The 16371-nt window shown below is 35.6% G+C and overlaps 1 protein-coding gene across 1 annotated transcript in view; it reads left to right on the top strand.

Moving 5' to 3' along the window:
- MCU (mitochondrial calcium uniporter) overlaps positions 1–16371 on the top strand; it is a 188617-nt gene that overhangs the window by 138024 nt on the left and 34222 nt on the right. Inside the window, exon 2 of the mRNA XM_018042485.1 lies at positions 4952–5021. Within this exon, the coding sequence (XP_017897974.1) occupies positions 4952–5021 (70 nt within the window). The remainder of the gene's footprint in view (positions 1–4951; positions 5022–16371) is intronic.

Genomic DNA, 16371 nt, shown 5'->3' with positions numbered 1-16371 from the left:
TGCCTCACAAACACATTATTTATTATTGTTGATAATCTTTAAAATAGAGGACTTCCTGTTTTAAAATGGCCTAGAAGATGTATACTGAAATATTTTCGGGTAAAGGAGTATGATGTTTGGAATTTCCTTTAAGATACTCTGTGGAAAAAACTGGGTGGATATAGATGAACCAGGTTTGACAAAATTTTGGTAAATACAGAAGCAGGTGATGGGTGAATGGAAGAAATTCACCATACTATGTTTTCTACTTCTGTGTAAGTTTGAAAAAGTTCATATTAAAAAGTTACCTCTTGAATAAATGATAGCCCAATAAAGGGCAGCAGTTTCTCCCTCTCTTGGGGGAAGAAGAATAAGAAACTCCATCTTCAGTACAACCAGCGAGATCTCTGCAATCCCAAAGCACAATATATGAAGAACGACTGCAGATCTGCTGCTGCTGCTGCTGCTGCTGCTGAGTCGCTTCAGTCGTGTCCGACTCTGTGCGACCCCATAGACGGCAGCCCACCAGGCTCCCCCGTCCCTGGGGTTCTCCAGGCAAGAACGCTGGAGTGGGTTGCCATTTCCTTCTCCAATGCATGGAAGTGAAAAGTGAAAGTGAAGTCACTCAGTCATGTCCGACTCTTAGCAACCCTGTGGACTGTAGCCTACCAGGCTCCTCCGTCCATGGGATTTTCCAGGCAAGAGTACTGGAGTAGGGTACCATTGCCTTCTCTGACTCAGATCTAGTGAAGGTCAAATAAATGTGTGAGAAGACTTCAAGAGAGGATGCCTGTGGGATGGTTGCAGATCTCCAACAAAGCTGAAAGAGCTTGATTCTCCAAAATAATGGCTGCCCTCAGACTTCTCCAAAGTAGCAGTGAACACTCACACTTTACCAATGAAGTCCTCAAAGAAAGATTAATTTAGGAATCTTGTGCCACTCCAAATAATCATTCAGTATAAAGGCAAAGACAAACATTTTTTAACATGCCAACATTTAGAGAGTTTAGCTCTCATGAGTCCTGCCTCTAGAAGATGAAGTTCAGCCAACCAAGAAATGAAAGGGAAAATAACATCTAAAGTATTGGTAGTATACATAGAGTCCACTGATGTATAAAATTAAGACTAAAACAAATGTGAAGATTAGATTTTGCAAAGCAGAGTATGAATATTTAAAACTTTGACAATGTAGTAATGATATAACTAACAAAAGCTGGAAGGGTGCAGGACAGAAATGATGTTAAGTAGTGAAACTCCAGTTTTTTAACAAGCTGTCCAAATACGTCATTTAAAATAAACAAATCCAAGATGAACTGAGAGAGTAAGATTGACATATATACACTACCATGTGTAAAATTGATAGCTATTGGAAACCTGCTGTATAGCACAGGGAACTCAGCTTGGTACTTTGTGATGTCCTGGAGGTGTGAAATAGTGGGGTGGGAGGGAGGTTCAAGACAGAGGGGATACATATATACATATAGCTGATTCACTTCATTGTACAACAGAAACTAACACAACAGTGTAAAGCAGTTACACTCCAGTAAAAAAAAATCAGTAAAAGAAAAACGTGGAGTTGGGGGGAGTTATCTGGAGAAACAGTATGCTAAGTAGAGGACTAGCTATTATTACAAAGGTCCTAGAACAAAAGTATAGCTGGTGCATACAAAGTATAGCTGGTACAATAGTCATTCAGTATAAAGGCAAAGACAAACACTTTTTAACATGCCAACATGTAGGGAATTCAGCTGTCATGAGTCCTACCTCTATAAGATGAAGTTCAGCCAATCAAGAAATGAAAGGGAAAACGACAGTTTTCATTAGAGGTAAGTTGGATTGCTACTTCTTAACTGACTAAAATTAATTCCTAATGAATCAAAGATTTAAACCTGAGAAAATAGAGGCCATGGAAGAATTTTATAATATTCTCAAAGTAGGGAAACCTGGTAAGATACATGACACAGGCCCCCTCAAACCACACAGAAAAGATTGAAAAGTTTGACTCTTAAAACATGAAAATTGTGTTCTTACAAAAACACCGTTAACAAAGTAAAAATAAAAACAAGGGAATTTTTATAACCAAGGGGTTTTTGGTTGACCAAGAGGTAATTTTCTTAATATTTAAAGACTTTCTACAAAATAATATTTGAGACCAAGATTGAGATTCAAAAACTTGGAAAAGATGTAAATACTTTGTGCATAGGAAAACAAATTCAACTAACTCTTAGATTAAAATATGTATAAATTATCACTCAATACAAAAAAATGTAAATTACAGTTGTGGTGAAATACTGTTCACCTGCAATATTGGCAACATAACAAAGTTTGATAATAGTCCATTGTTTAGGAGGGCATAGAGACCACATACTCATTTAGTGAATTAGAGTATATTTGATAGGTATGTGAATTCATATAACCCCCTTGAAAAGCAATTTGATAATAGCTTTCAAAAGTTGCAGAGCATGTATCTTTAACCTAGCACTCTCTCTTGAAGTATTTTGTTCTCAGATGTCTGTGCCCACATGTAAGGATATTCATTCAAGTATCATGCTCATGTTTAGTTGCTTCATGTTTAGTTGTGTCGGACTCCATGGGATTCTCCAGGCAAGAATACTAGAGTGGGTTGCCATGCCTCCTCCAGGGGATCTTCTGAGCCAGGGATTGACCCAGGTCTCCTGCATTGCAGTCAGGTTCTTTCCCATCTGAGTCACCAGGGAGAATCAAGTATCATGTGTCTATTGACAGACAACATTATTATTATTATAATGTATTAAAGGGACAAATGACTAATGGGACTATAGCATGCTACCATTTGCATTTTTAAAAATCTCCACAAATGCTTAGACATATATGCACACACTTATGTATATATATAATAGTGTCTGATAGACTCTCCAGATTTAACAAAATTAATTCCTAATGAATCAAAGATTTAAACCTGAGAAAATAGAGGCCATGGAAGAGTTCTCTGGAGAGGAGAACTGAGCAGCTGGACCACAAAGATGGGAGGAAGACCAATATTTTGTGTAAAATAATTAATTTTTTACTTAGTTTTTGTTCTTTTGAATTTTATATCATAGACTTGCTTTTTCTGGTCTAACTAAATAAGATAACTTAAACATTTTAAATAAAAGCATCTTGTTAAACCATAGCTAAGCATCATGAGAATTGATACTTTTGAATTGTGGGGCTGGAGAAGACTCTTGAGTCCCTTGGACAGCAAGGAGATCAAATCTGTCAATCCTAAAGGAAATCAATCCTGAATATTCATCGGAAGGACTGATGCTGAAGCCGAAGCTCCAATATCTTGGCCCCCTGATGCAAAGAGCCGACTCATTGGAAAAGACCCTGATGCTAGGAAAGAGTGAGGGCAGGAGGAGAGAAGAGCTGCAGCAGAGGATGAAATGGATCACCGACTCAATGGACATGAACTTGAGCAAACTCCAGGAGAGTGAAGGACAGGGAAGCCTGGCGTGCTGCAGTCCACGGGGTCACAAAGTTGGATACAACTTAGATACTGCACAACAACAAAGCATCTATAGTTACGGTTGAGCCAGTTGAGACCTACAGAGGACGAGATCCAGGCCCTCTGTATTTTTTGCAAAAGATGGATAGCAGTATTGAGGCCTGGGTTCTAATCCTGATTCTGAGATGTGGCTCTTTGTAAGTCCCGTTCCCTCTCTGAGTCTCAGTTTTCTCATTTGTAGAATGAGTTTGGACTCATCTTCTTTTTCAAAACATCCTTATGGAGCTAAGGATTCTTTGGTCCCCATTAAAAGTGTTGAAGCAAAGGATTAGGATTGTAGGATTTCTCAGCACACCTGTATTTAACCAGTGCCTTCTTGGATCTCTGAGTAAAATTGAGTTAAACTAAATATTTTGAGACCAAAAAAAATCTGAAAGTGGCAGTCTACACTAAAGTTGTCATGTATATTAGCTTAAAGATTCTCAATGACGGCATCAAAACATTAATGTGTAATGATCAGCCATGAAGTCTCAAGTGATTTAAGTGGTTTTTTTCATTTTTAGAAAACAGTCTTGCATTCTGCATGCTTTCTTAAGCTGGTAAGAGGTAGGAATTTATGATACTAACTTGAAAGATGTCTGTTATACACCATAGTCTTGTTAGGTATGCATTGACTTAGAGTCCTAAATTATTTTTGTTTGGATTCTTGGAGTGGAATATAATATCTGGCTCTGAGGCTAATATGTTGGGTTTTAGTCCGTTAATGTGTTCTTTTCTTCCTCCTTTAATACTTTTTGAGGCTAGGAAATTAAAAGGTACAAGGGAATAAATTAAGCATTTAGCAACTCAGAAACGTATTCAATAATCTTTCTGAAACTTAGTTTAATTGTGAGAGCCTAAATTCTAAACCTAAATTTACAGTGACACTACTCTTTGAGGAAGTAGTAAAGGTGGATATTAGTGTGAGTTCCCTCTAATATTCAGAAGATGATAACGATTAAAGATTCCAGAAGTGAAGTTGCCTGACCAAATTAAAATGAAAAAAGGAGAGTAAACAGAAAGACTAGATGTCTACCCAATAACAGTAGAGTAGTGATATAGCTGTTTAATAACTGTCTTAGACCTAGTAAAAGACATAAAGGAAATCCAGGTCTAAAAACTAGTAAGAGGAACAAGAAACAAAGTTTTGTTTAGACTTGACAGTGCTTAAAACCAGTACTAAGTGTTTAAAAAACTAGATGAAAAAAAAACAGTTTGTATGGGGGGGTGTGTGTGTGTGTAAATGTGTTTGTATGAAATCTTGAAATAAACCAAAATGTATCACTAACATCTTAGGATGAAAAGAGTTTGAGAGACTTTTCCTTTATCTGGATTTTTAAACTCTTCCACTAAAGGATACATACTATTTAAATGATTTTAAAGCTATTATTTATTATATTCATACCCATATGCATATAACATCTGTTGTGTGCCCTGACAATGGATGTGTCTTTTTGTGTTTTCTAGGTACACCAGAGGCTCTCTTCTTGGCCTAATTTGGGAGTTGTTTATTGCAGTACTGTTGTGCCCTCTGATGGTGAGTTATGGCACATTTTTTTAATGTCCAGTGCTTTTTTTTTTTTTCCTTTCTCACTGTTTCCCACTCTCAGATTGACATACAAATTTATTTTTCCTAAAAAATAGGCCAGAATCAAAACAATTGGAGAGTTTCAATAAAGAGAGAATTTCTCCAGTATAAACATATTGTTCATAGTGATGAATCCTCTCAGCTTTTGCTGAAGCATTTCACTTAGAAACTTCTTGTTTTAATAATATTGTCTAAAATTGTTAAATATTTGGTGTCAGTATCAATAAATATATATTCATTAAGTTATATATGTTCAGTGATAACTAAGTCACATTCCAACAGGACTCTTGTACCAGTTTTATTATGATATTCAGTGGCGAATAATTTGAACTAGTGATTTTATATTGAAATTTTTATTATTAATTATATCATGTAATACAGTTATCATTATCCTGTGTACCAATCTGTATGTGCTACGTGCTGTGCTTAGTCGCTCAGTCATGTCCGACTCTTTGCAGTCCCTGGACTGTAGCCCACCAGGCTCCTCTATCCATGGAGATTCTCCAGGCAAGAATACTGGGGTCAGTTTCCATGTCTTTCAATGATTTAACAATAGTAAAGTTGTACTGGTGTGTCTGGCTGAATGTTATCCCAGGATATAAATGCTAGTATGTTGCCTCTATGTTGTATGAAGGATTGAAGACAATATTTTTACAAAGGTAAAATGATACATACTTTTGAAAAAAAGAGTTGCTCCCAAAATTCCTACGAATACTATTGTCCTTCTTAAGAAAATCAACTTGTATTACTTATCAAGAAACAGAAGCAGAAAATTATTTGATTTAATGAAATTTGTTGTCCTTTCTACTCTCAATTTATGTACCTTTCTTATTTAGTACTTCTAAATTAATCTTACTTTAGGCTGGTATAGCATATAAGAAAACTCTGTTTAACGCACAGCTACTTCAGCAGAATTTAGCCACCAGTAGTAAGCATCTCTCCCATCATTCATTCTTCACTACTGTCATGGCTACTGGGTCATGTTCTATTAATATATCAAATGAGGGCTTGATCCTCTTTTTTTAAAAAAAGTACAAAATCCAAAATACTACATTATATACCTGGTGGACTATAGTCCAGAGGGTCGCAAAGAGTCAGGACAAGACTGAGCACACACACACAAATATTATGTATAATATATAAGATATATACTGCCTCTCAGTAATTGCCTATTAATTTTGTTGTTGGACAAAATGTTCTAGTTATGACTATGATAGCTGTTGTAAAATATAGAGTATCTTAAATGTTTAACCTCCCTACCAAAGCAATCTAGAAGGTTCTCAATTTTTCTTGTGTCATAAATACTTTTGAGGATCTGCTAAAAGCTTTACATTCTCTCTCTAGAAGAAAATTTTACATACACATAGGCAATGTTACATATAATTTCTTAGTGATACAGGCTCTCTCAACCCTGGTCTCATGAACCTCAGCTCAAGAACTACTTTGGCCACACTGTGCACATGCGCACGCACATCCCTATACCCAGGCCCACGGTCCCTTTGATGAGAGGCATTATGCTTAGAGGTTGTGTTTAGCTTTGTAATCAAGATTTGCATCCCAATTTTCACTTTTAAGCCATGGTTTAATCTTAGACAAAATAATTGCCTTGTTAAAACCTCCTGCCTTATATGTGAAATGGAGATAGTAATAATTATTACCTCCAAGAGAAAAATGTGCTTATCCAACAAAAACTTTTATTGTATAAAGAGTGGTGTGTGTGGTAGTGTTAAAACCTTAATCAAAGCAATGTGATTTAGGGCTTCTCATTTTAATTTCTCTATGCCCCAGATCCTCCTTTGTAAAATGACTGTATTTTATGTACCTAAAATTCAGGTATCATCATGCAAGCATAATAACAATCCAGCTTTAGACTATTTCCTTACCCCAAAATGTTCTCCTGTTCCTGTTTTGCAACCAGTCCCTGCTCCAACCCTAAGGTTTAGGCAAACACTAATCTGAGGCAAACGCTAATTTGCTTTGTCTCTCCTCCTCCTTTGTAAAATTTCATAAAAATGAAATTTTTATGACTGCATGGTTTATAGCCTATTTAAAGGCTTTCAAAACTTTCAGGGGTTCCCCTTCATAATAATGAAAAAACTCCAGTACTTTGGCCACCTCATGCAAAGAGTTGACTCATTGGAAAAGACTCTGATGCTGGGAGGGATTGGGGTCAGGAGAAGAAGGGGACGACAGAGGATGAGATGGCTGGATGGCATCACTGACTCGATGGACGCGAGTCTGAGTGAACTGCAGGAGTTGGTGATGGACAGGGAGGCCTGGCGTGCTGCGATTCATGGGGTTGCAAAGAGTCGGACACGACTAAGCGACTGAACTGAACTGAACTGAACTGAACTGAACTGAACTGAAGGATGAGAACAGTTCTGCTATAGACAGGTTGACTATATAATTTATCACCCAACCCAGGATACTTTTGAAAATACATCGAGGACAACCAGAGTTGTCCTGATAGTTTTAAATGCAGTAAGCCAGGACATGTCTTCACTGTAGGTAAGTTGAATAAGAGCAAGAAAAATAGTCTCCCTAGCTGCCTTCATTCCTCTATCCAGAAATGTAATGCTACTTAATTAGCCTTGTATTGAGAGCTGTGATAGAAAGAAATGTTGTTTTGTAGTTAATAAAAAATATAAAATTTCCTTACAAAAATTGTTTGAGGGCAATTAATTTTAGCAATGAACAGTTATCAAAATTCTTGGTTAATAATAAACAATCATCTGTTTAATCCAAATATAGATAATATATATAAATTCTTAACCTAAGTAACTAGATATATGCCCTAGTTTTTTTTGTTTTTTTGTCCCATTACTTTTGAAAAAGCTTTATTTATATGTATTTTATGTACCATAAAATTCATGTAACATCATGCAAGCATAATAACAATCCAGCTTTAGACTATTTCCTTACCCCAAAATGTTCTCCTGTTCCTGTTTTGCAACCAGTCCCTGCTCCAACCCTAAGGTTTAGGCAAACACTAATCTGAGGCCAACGCTAATCTGCTTTGTCTCTCTGTAGTTAAACCTTTTTTTAAATGTCATATAAATGGACTCATTCAATATGTAGTCTTTTGCATCTAACCTCTTTTACATATCCTAATGCTTTTGCGGTTTGCCCATATTGCAGCAGCATGGTTTGAAGTTCTTTGTTTTTATTGTTGAGTAGAATTCTAATATATGGAAATAAACGAAGTGCACATTTAGTTTTTCATTCACCAAATGAAAAACATTTGGATTGTTTTCCATTTTGGACTATTAAGAGTAATACTGCTATCAACATTTGCTTATGCCTTTATATCTCTTGAGTAGATATTAGGAGTGGGATGTCTGGGTCATATGGTAAGTATATGCGTAATTTCTTTATTGAAGTATAGTTGATTTATACTGTTCCATGTGTACAGCAAAGTGATTCAGTTATACAGACATATGTATATTATTTTCAGATTTTCCTATTATTTGTTATTATAGGTATTGAATATAGTTCCCTGTGCTATTCAATAGGTCCTAGGTTTTTTATGTTTTATATATGGTAGTTTGTATCTCTTAATTGCAAATTCCCAATTTATCCTTCCCCCTCTTTCCCCTTGGGTGCAAGTGTGTTTTCTATGTCTGTGAGTTCATTTCTATTGTGTAAATAAGTTCATTTGCATTTTTTAGACTCCACATATAAATGATATCATACAGTATTTGTTTTGGTCTGACTTAGTTCACTTAGTACAATAATCTCTAGACCCATCCATGTTACTACAAATGGCATTGTTTAAACTTTTTATGGCTGAGTAATATTCCATTATGTGTGTATGTGTATATATACATATACACCACGTCTTTATCCACTCATCTGTTGATGAATATTTAGGTTGCTTCCACGTCTTGGCTACTGTGAACAGTGCTGCAGTGAATGTTGGGGTGCATGTATCTTTTCAAATTAGAGTTTTCATTTTTCCCTTATATACGCTCAGGAGTAGGATTGCTGGAACTTATGGAAACTCTATTTTACTTTTTTAAGGAACCACCTTAATGTTCTCCATCACCGATGCACCAATTTACATTTGCACTAACAGTATAGGAGTATAGGAGGTTCTCTTTTCTCTACACCCACTCCAGCATTTATTATTTATAGCGTGAGGTGGTACCTCATTGTAGTTTTAATTTGCATTTCTCTAATAATTAGTGATGTTGAACATCTTTCTATGTGCTTCTTGGCCATCTGTATGTCTTCTTTGGAGAAATGCCTATTTAGGTCTTCTGCCCGTCTTTTTTTATTGGGTGGGGGTTTTTTTTTTTTGTATTGAGGTATGCAAGCTGTTTGCATATTATGGAAATTGAGCCCATTTTGGCCAGTTTGTTTGCAGATATTTTCTCCCATTTTGTACATTGTCTTTTTTGTTTTGTTTATGATTTCCTTTGCTGTGCAAAATTTTAAGTTTAATTAGGTCCCATTTGTTTATTTTTGTTTTTAGTACTCCAGGAGGTGGATCCAAAAAAATATTGCTGTGATTTATGTCAAAGAGTGTTCTGCCTAAATTTTCCTCCAGGAGTTTTATAGTATCTGATCTCATATTTGGGTCTTTCATCCATTTTGAGTTTAATTTTGTATATCGTGTTAGAGAATGTTGTAATTTTACTCTTTTACATGTAGTTGCCCAGTATTCCCAGCACCACTTATTGAAGAGACTGTCTTTTCTCCATTGTATTCTTGCCTCCTTTGTCATAGATGAATTGACCGTTAAGTGTGTGGGTTTATTTCTGTGCCTGCTATCCTGTTCCCTTGATCTATACGTCTCTTTTTGTGCCAGTACTATACTGTTTTGATGACTGTGACTTTGTAGTATAGTCTGAATTCAGGGAGCTTGAGTCTTCTGGCTCCATTCTTCTTTCTCAAGATTGTTTTTGGCTATTCAGAGTTTTTGTATTTCCCTACAAATGAAAAACTTTTTTCTTCCAGTTCTGTGAAAAATGTCACTGGTAATTTGACAGGGATTGCATTGAATTTGTACGTTGCCTTGGGTAATATGGTCATTTTAACAGTGTTGATTCTTCCAGTCTAAGAACACAGCTTATCTGTACAACTGTTTGTGTGGTCTTCAGTTTCTTTCATCATGTACTTAACTTTTTAAGAAACTGCAAAACTGTTTTCCAAAGTGGCTGTCCCACTTTGCATTCCTACCAGCAGTATTTAAGTTTTCCAGTCTCCCTATAACCTCCCCAACACTTGGTATAGTCACACTTCTAGATAATAGACATTCTAGTGGATTTGTAGTATTATTTCATGGAGGTTTTAATTTGCATTTCACTGACAATCAAGATATTGGGCATCTTTTAATGTACTCATTAACCATTAAAATATGTTCTTCAATGAAGTGCCAAACTTTTTGCCTGTTTAAAATAATTGACTGTCTTAGTATTGATTTGTATGCGTTCTTTATATATTCCAGAAATTTTCACATTACTTTTAAAATAATTTTGTGGGAAAGGGTGGATTTTTTAAAATCATGTTTTATTATTAATGGCTATTCATATACAGTTGGAAATTCTATATTTATTGTCATCATTTATATTGAGGGCATAAACATACCCCACCACTGTCTTTCCTTCTAGCTTTTAAAAACCTAACAACAAAAAGGAAACACAAGTAATAAAACCACAAAAAATGATAGAAACAGAAAACCTCAGTGTTTTAATGTGGGCATATTTCTCACCAACCTAGATGTGAGGTTGGGAAAGCTGAAACAACTTATTTTGCCATTTTAAAAATATATCCTACAGTTTGAACTTTTTTTTGGTAAGTAGGAGTTTCAGTTTGAAGTACCAAAATATGGTTGAACTTGTTGCATCACAAAAGTCTTTTTGAAGGCTTTTATAAAATTGACTTTCACATTGCTAAGAAAAACAACCATATGAACTTGGAAAGATGTTTAAACTTATGTGCTGACAGTATTTAAACTGGGTTAGTATGGAGCAGAGTAAATTTATATCACAATTCAGATGTCATCCGTTCTAGGATTGCTATCATTTATTTCAATATTTTGAAGTACGTTTTGAGGAAATCGGAGACTATGTCATTTCCCTCCAGAATGTGATGTGGTTAAACTACTGATATTGTTTTAAGGAGTTAGTTTCCAATTGTGTCTGTTAATATACATGTTGATACAAAGAAAAATCCCTTATATGTGATCTCTTATGGAAATTAGAAAAGCAGTTAACGCTAATGGCTATCACCATCTTTGAAATAGTGTTAAATTTCTTTTCCAAAATAACTACCAGGATTTTTTTTTTTTTCTCTAAGAAAGATCTTGGTACTCTGTGAACAGATGGCACATCTTCCAAACTTAGCAGCATGCATGCTTTTATGACCTCGGAGAAGAAAGGAGCTTTATCCATTGCAATAATGCATTGGTTTTTTTCATTGGCATTGAAGACTTCCACCGTCCCTAAAAGAGGCCTTGCCTGCTACCACAGAAGTAGTCAGTATTTTGAGAACAGGATTTTGTGAGAAAAAGAATAAAAATATAAATTCTCCTTTGCTAGATTAAACTTTGGATAGGAGTTTTGCTTTTTAAGAGAAGAGAAAGTTTATTACAAGGGAGTGTTTTTAGTTATGTCTTGATTAACTTGGGGGATATTTGGGCCTTTATGAATGAGCATAATCTTCCAGTTCAAGACCTTACAGTCATTATTTTATACTTGGTAGAAAACTCATGAACCCTTTTAACCAAGCTGTAGCTCTGAAATAGAAAGAAGTAGACAACCTTGTGATTTTTTCAGCTGCTGGAGAAAGTTTCTCTCTAGGCTAGTCATGAATGGAAAGGTTTATCAGTTTCTCTGTAAGAATTAGAAAAAACTTAGAGCTCTTGAAGATTACTTCCACTCAGAAACCTTAAAATTGGAACTTGGATTTCCAGTCGTTTCACTGTTGATACTGCATCAAAACAGAAAGTGATATAAATTCAATTCTAAGAGTCTTAGAAGAAATCTTAGGTTCCTTACACATGCTTAGCCAAGCATTATCTGGCGAAGTGAACTATGAGAGCTGTGTTACCACATACCTTTCCCAGAGTCTCTGAGTTTTTACAGCTTCTTTTCATCAAAACAGAAAGGCACAACCTTTTTAGATATTAAAGGTAATATTCAAGTTAGCATGTTCCAAAACCAAGCCATTATGTGACTTTTTATTCAAGCCAAACAATACCAGTCTTATAATTGAAATATCCTTTTATATAGAATTAAAGTTTATTTTCTGTTTTAATTTGTAAATTTTTATTTCTTAAAAAAATGACTTATTTATTTAAAATGAGGAAAAATGCTTCAATTTTTGTTAACATTTATTTTTAAAATATGGCAGTGTACTAGTCTTTCACTTATAGTCTGCCATAACAAAATACTGTAACTTAAACAACAAAAATTTATTTTCTCACAGTTTTGGAGGCTAGAATTCCCAGATCAGGGTGTCAGCATGGTTACGTTCTGATCAGAACTCTGATCCTAGCTGGCAGATGGCCACCTTCTCACTGTGTTTCCACCTAGTGAAGGTATGGGGAAAGCTCTTACTCTTCATGTATAGCTGTTGTGCTATCAGATTAGCACAACAGATTATCAGATTAACTTTATCTTTTCCTTTAACCTTAATTACCTCTGAGTGACCCTATCTCCAGATAAGCACATGGGGAATTAGAGTTTCAAAAATACAAATTTGGGGAGATCACAATTCAGTCCATAATAGTTAATATGAAGGAAATAATTTTTCAATGCAACAAATGTGTTGTATCTAAAATTTTTATGTATAAATTGTTTGAATTTTTTCAGGAAATAGGTCTAAGAGGGGAATCCATACCTTCTTCAGGTTGTCAAGGAGGTCTGTTATACAGAAATACCTAGGAACAGGAATTGGTTTATATAATTTATGCTCTTTTTCTCCTTGTTGCCCTCGGTAGAACATGTCATTTTTGTTCTCTTGGGGTTTAAAGCCTTGACTGGAAATTTTCTCATGGAAATTTGTATGACTTTAGACTTTGGTTTTTAAGACTGTAGATTTTAGAAAAAGCAAGAAAAACTACCAAGGAAAGCATTTTTCTATATCCTCATTGAATCTTCTCAGCCTCCTTGTGAGTTATTAGAATCTCTGTATTAAAGGTAAGGTGAATGAGATAAGGGTATATTCAATAATGTGCCCATACATTCAAGGTGTCTCCTGTGGTAGAATTTGAGATTTTCAGGAACTGTTTTCAAATCTGAGATTCCAACATCTATAATTCTTCTGCTACACTTTACTCTCTGTACTTTAGGATTATATTCCACTTTACACCATCCAGAAATTAAAGTGGGCCAAAAGTCAAGGATTAATGAAGTTACTTTCAAAGCAGCACCATGAAAAGAATTATTCTTAAAAAAGAAAAAAATGCTAGGGCACTAAATTAGGACAGGATTTTATTTTTACAAAACAATGTAAAATATTTAATTCTCAGAATGAATAGATGAAGGATGTGGATGACTTTTTATTTAGCCCAAATGCTTTTGACATTTATGAGAGTTTACTTATCTTCATAAACAGATTTTAAAAGAACCAGATTCAACAAAAGTTATATAGGTTGTTCTACTATTTGTAGACAAAAAAAGATGCACAACTTGAGAGTTGCAAATTAAGTTTTGAGTCAAAATGAGGACTGCAGCCTGGGAGACAGCTCCTCAGATAACTCTGAGAAACTATTCCAAAGAGGTGAAGAGGGAGTTCATTGCAATCAGCGCTTACTTTACAAAAGATTTCTACTAGTCACGAGGAGCAGATATCGTCATTTAATGATTTAGTGCTTTTCTAGATACGAAGAGATGCAAGAATTGGGATGACGAAATCAGTTCCTGAAAATACCTAACTATCTAAAGCCCTGTTCACCAGATTCTCTGGCTCACAGAGAGCCTCACTCCACCCTAAACTCCCTCAGTGGGTGTTGAAGGTCAACAGCTGCAGCCTCATAGGCTTCAACCGATGGCAAAAGCCCTTGTTGTTGTTCGTCACTATCAGTGCTCTTTGTTGTCATTGTTATTATTCTTCAATCATTGCTAAGTCATGTCTGACTCTTTTGCAACCCCATGGACTGCAGCATGCCAGGCCTCTTGGCAAGTGCCAATTTGTAGTGGACATATTTAACATAAGACCAATAATGTGTGTCAGGTGCTCAGCCATGTCTGACTCTTTGTGACCCCATGGACTGTGGCCCATCAGGCTTCTCTCTCCATGGGATTTTCCAGGCCAGAATACTGGAGAGGGTTGCCATTTCCTTCTCCAGGGGATTTTCCTGATCCAGGGTTCAAATCCAGGTCTCCCACATTGCAGGCAGATTCTTTACCTTCTGAGCCACCAGGGAAGCCCAAAACCAATAATACCATATATTTTTAAAAAAGTTTATAATTCTAACTGTTTTCACAAATTTTATCATTTAAGCCTAGTAATAACTTCACTTAACTGTTTTTTACATAGTTCTACAGAGAGAGAGGTTCATTTGTACAAACACTAATTCACCTTAGGTTCACAGTGAAATATAGAGTTGATTTCACTAAGTTAATTTATATTGCCACTTGGAAGGACCCAACAGCTGGATTTATCAAACTACTAAATTTATGATTCTAGACTTCCCAGGTGTTTCAGTGGTTGAGAGTCCGCCTGTCAGTGCAGGGGACACAGCTTCGATCCCTGGTCTGGGAAGATTCCACATGCCATGGGGCAGCTAAACCCCTGTGCTGCAACCCCTATGCTGCCAGCCCTCTAGAGCCCAGGAAGCACAACTTCTGAAGCCCTCACACTCTAGAGCCTGTGCCCCACAGCAAGGGAAGCTACCACAATGAGAAGCCCATGCACCACAAGAGAAGTAGTCCTCATTGGACACAACTACAGAAACCCTGTGTACAGCACAGCCAAAAATAAATAATTTTAAAGAAAGAACTAACAAATGAATTCAGTAAAGTTTCAGGGTATAAAATTAATATCTAGAAATCTGTTGCAGGAATTCCCTAGCAGTCTAATGGTCAGGACCCTGCACTTCCACTGCAGGGGGGGTGGAGGGGTTGGGGTAAGTTTGATCCTTGGTGGGGAACTAAGATTCCAGAAGTCACATGGTGCAGCCAAAAAAAAAGCAAACACTATTGTGTTTCTATAAACTAACAATGAACTATCAAGAAGAGAAATTAAGAAAATAATCTCATTTATAATTATATCAAAAATAATAAAGTACCTAAAAGTAAATCCAACCAAGGAGGTAAATACTTAGAAAACTAAAAGACTTTGATAAATTCAGGATGACATGAACAAATGGAAAGATATACCATGCTCATGGATTGGAAGAATTAATCTTGTTAAAATGATCATACTCCCCAAGGTAATCTACAAATTCAGTGCAATCCCTATCAAAATACCAGTGGCATTTTTTTTTTTTTTTACAGAACTAGAACAAATAATTCTAAACTTCATATGGAAACATGAAAGACCCCAAATAACCAAAAGAAAACATTGGCAGTACACTTTTGACATAGGTCTTACCAATATTTTTTGGATATATATCCTCAGAGAAGGTAAACAAAAGCAAAATAAACAATGGGACCACTTCAAACTAAAAAGCTTTTGCACAACAAAGGAAACTATCAACAAAATGAAAAGTACCCTATTGAGTAGGAGAAGATATTTGCAAATGATTTATCTGATAAGAGGTTAATATCCAAATTATTTAAAGAACTCATACAATTCAACATCAAATAAACAAACAACCTGATTAAAAATTGGGCAAAAGACCTAAATAGATGTTTCCCCAAAGAACACATACAGATAGCCAACGGACACATGAAAAGATGCTCAACATCACTGATCATCAGAAAAATGCAAATCACACTACAATGAGATATCACTTATACCTGTCAGAATGGCTATTACCAAAAAGGAAATAACAGTGTTGTGGAGAATGTGAAGAAAAGGTGGGAATGTAAATTGGTATAGCAACTATGGAAACCAGTATGGAGATTCCTCAAAAAAATTAAAAATAGAACTACTATAATATGATTAAGCAATCCTACTTCCAGGAATTTTTTTTGAAGAAAATAAAAACACTAATTTGAGAAGATACATGCACCCTTATGTTAATTGTAGCATTATTTACAATAGCCAAGATATCAGAGTAACCTACATGTCCACAGATAGATGAATGGATAAAGAGGTGGCATATATGTACAATAGCATATTCCATAAAAAAGAATGACATCTTGCCATTTGGGACAACATGGATGGACCTTAGGAATATCATCTA

Source organism: Capra hircus, chromosome 28 (genome assembly GCF_001704415.2).
Source record: "Capra hircus breed San Clemente chromosome 28, ASM170441v1, whole genome shotgun sequence".
NCBI classification, from domain to species: Eukaryota; Metazoa; Chordata; class Mammalia; order Artiodactyla; family Bovidae; genus Capra; species Capra hircus.
This window is presented reverse-complemented; position numbering and strand designations above follow the sequence as displayed.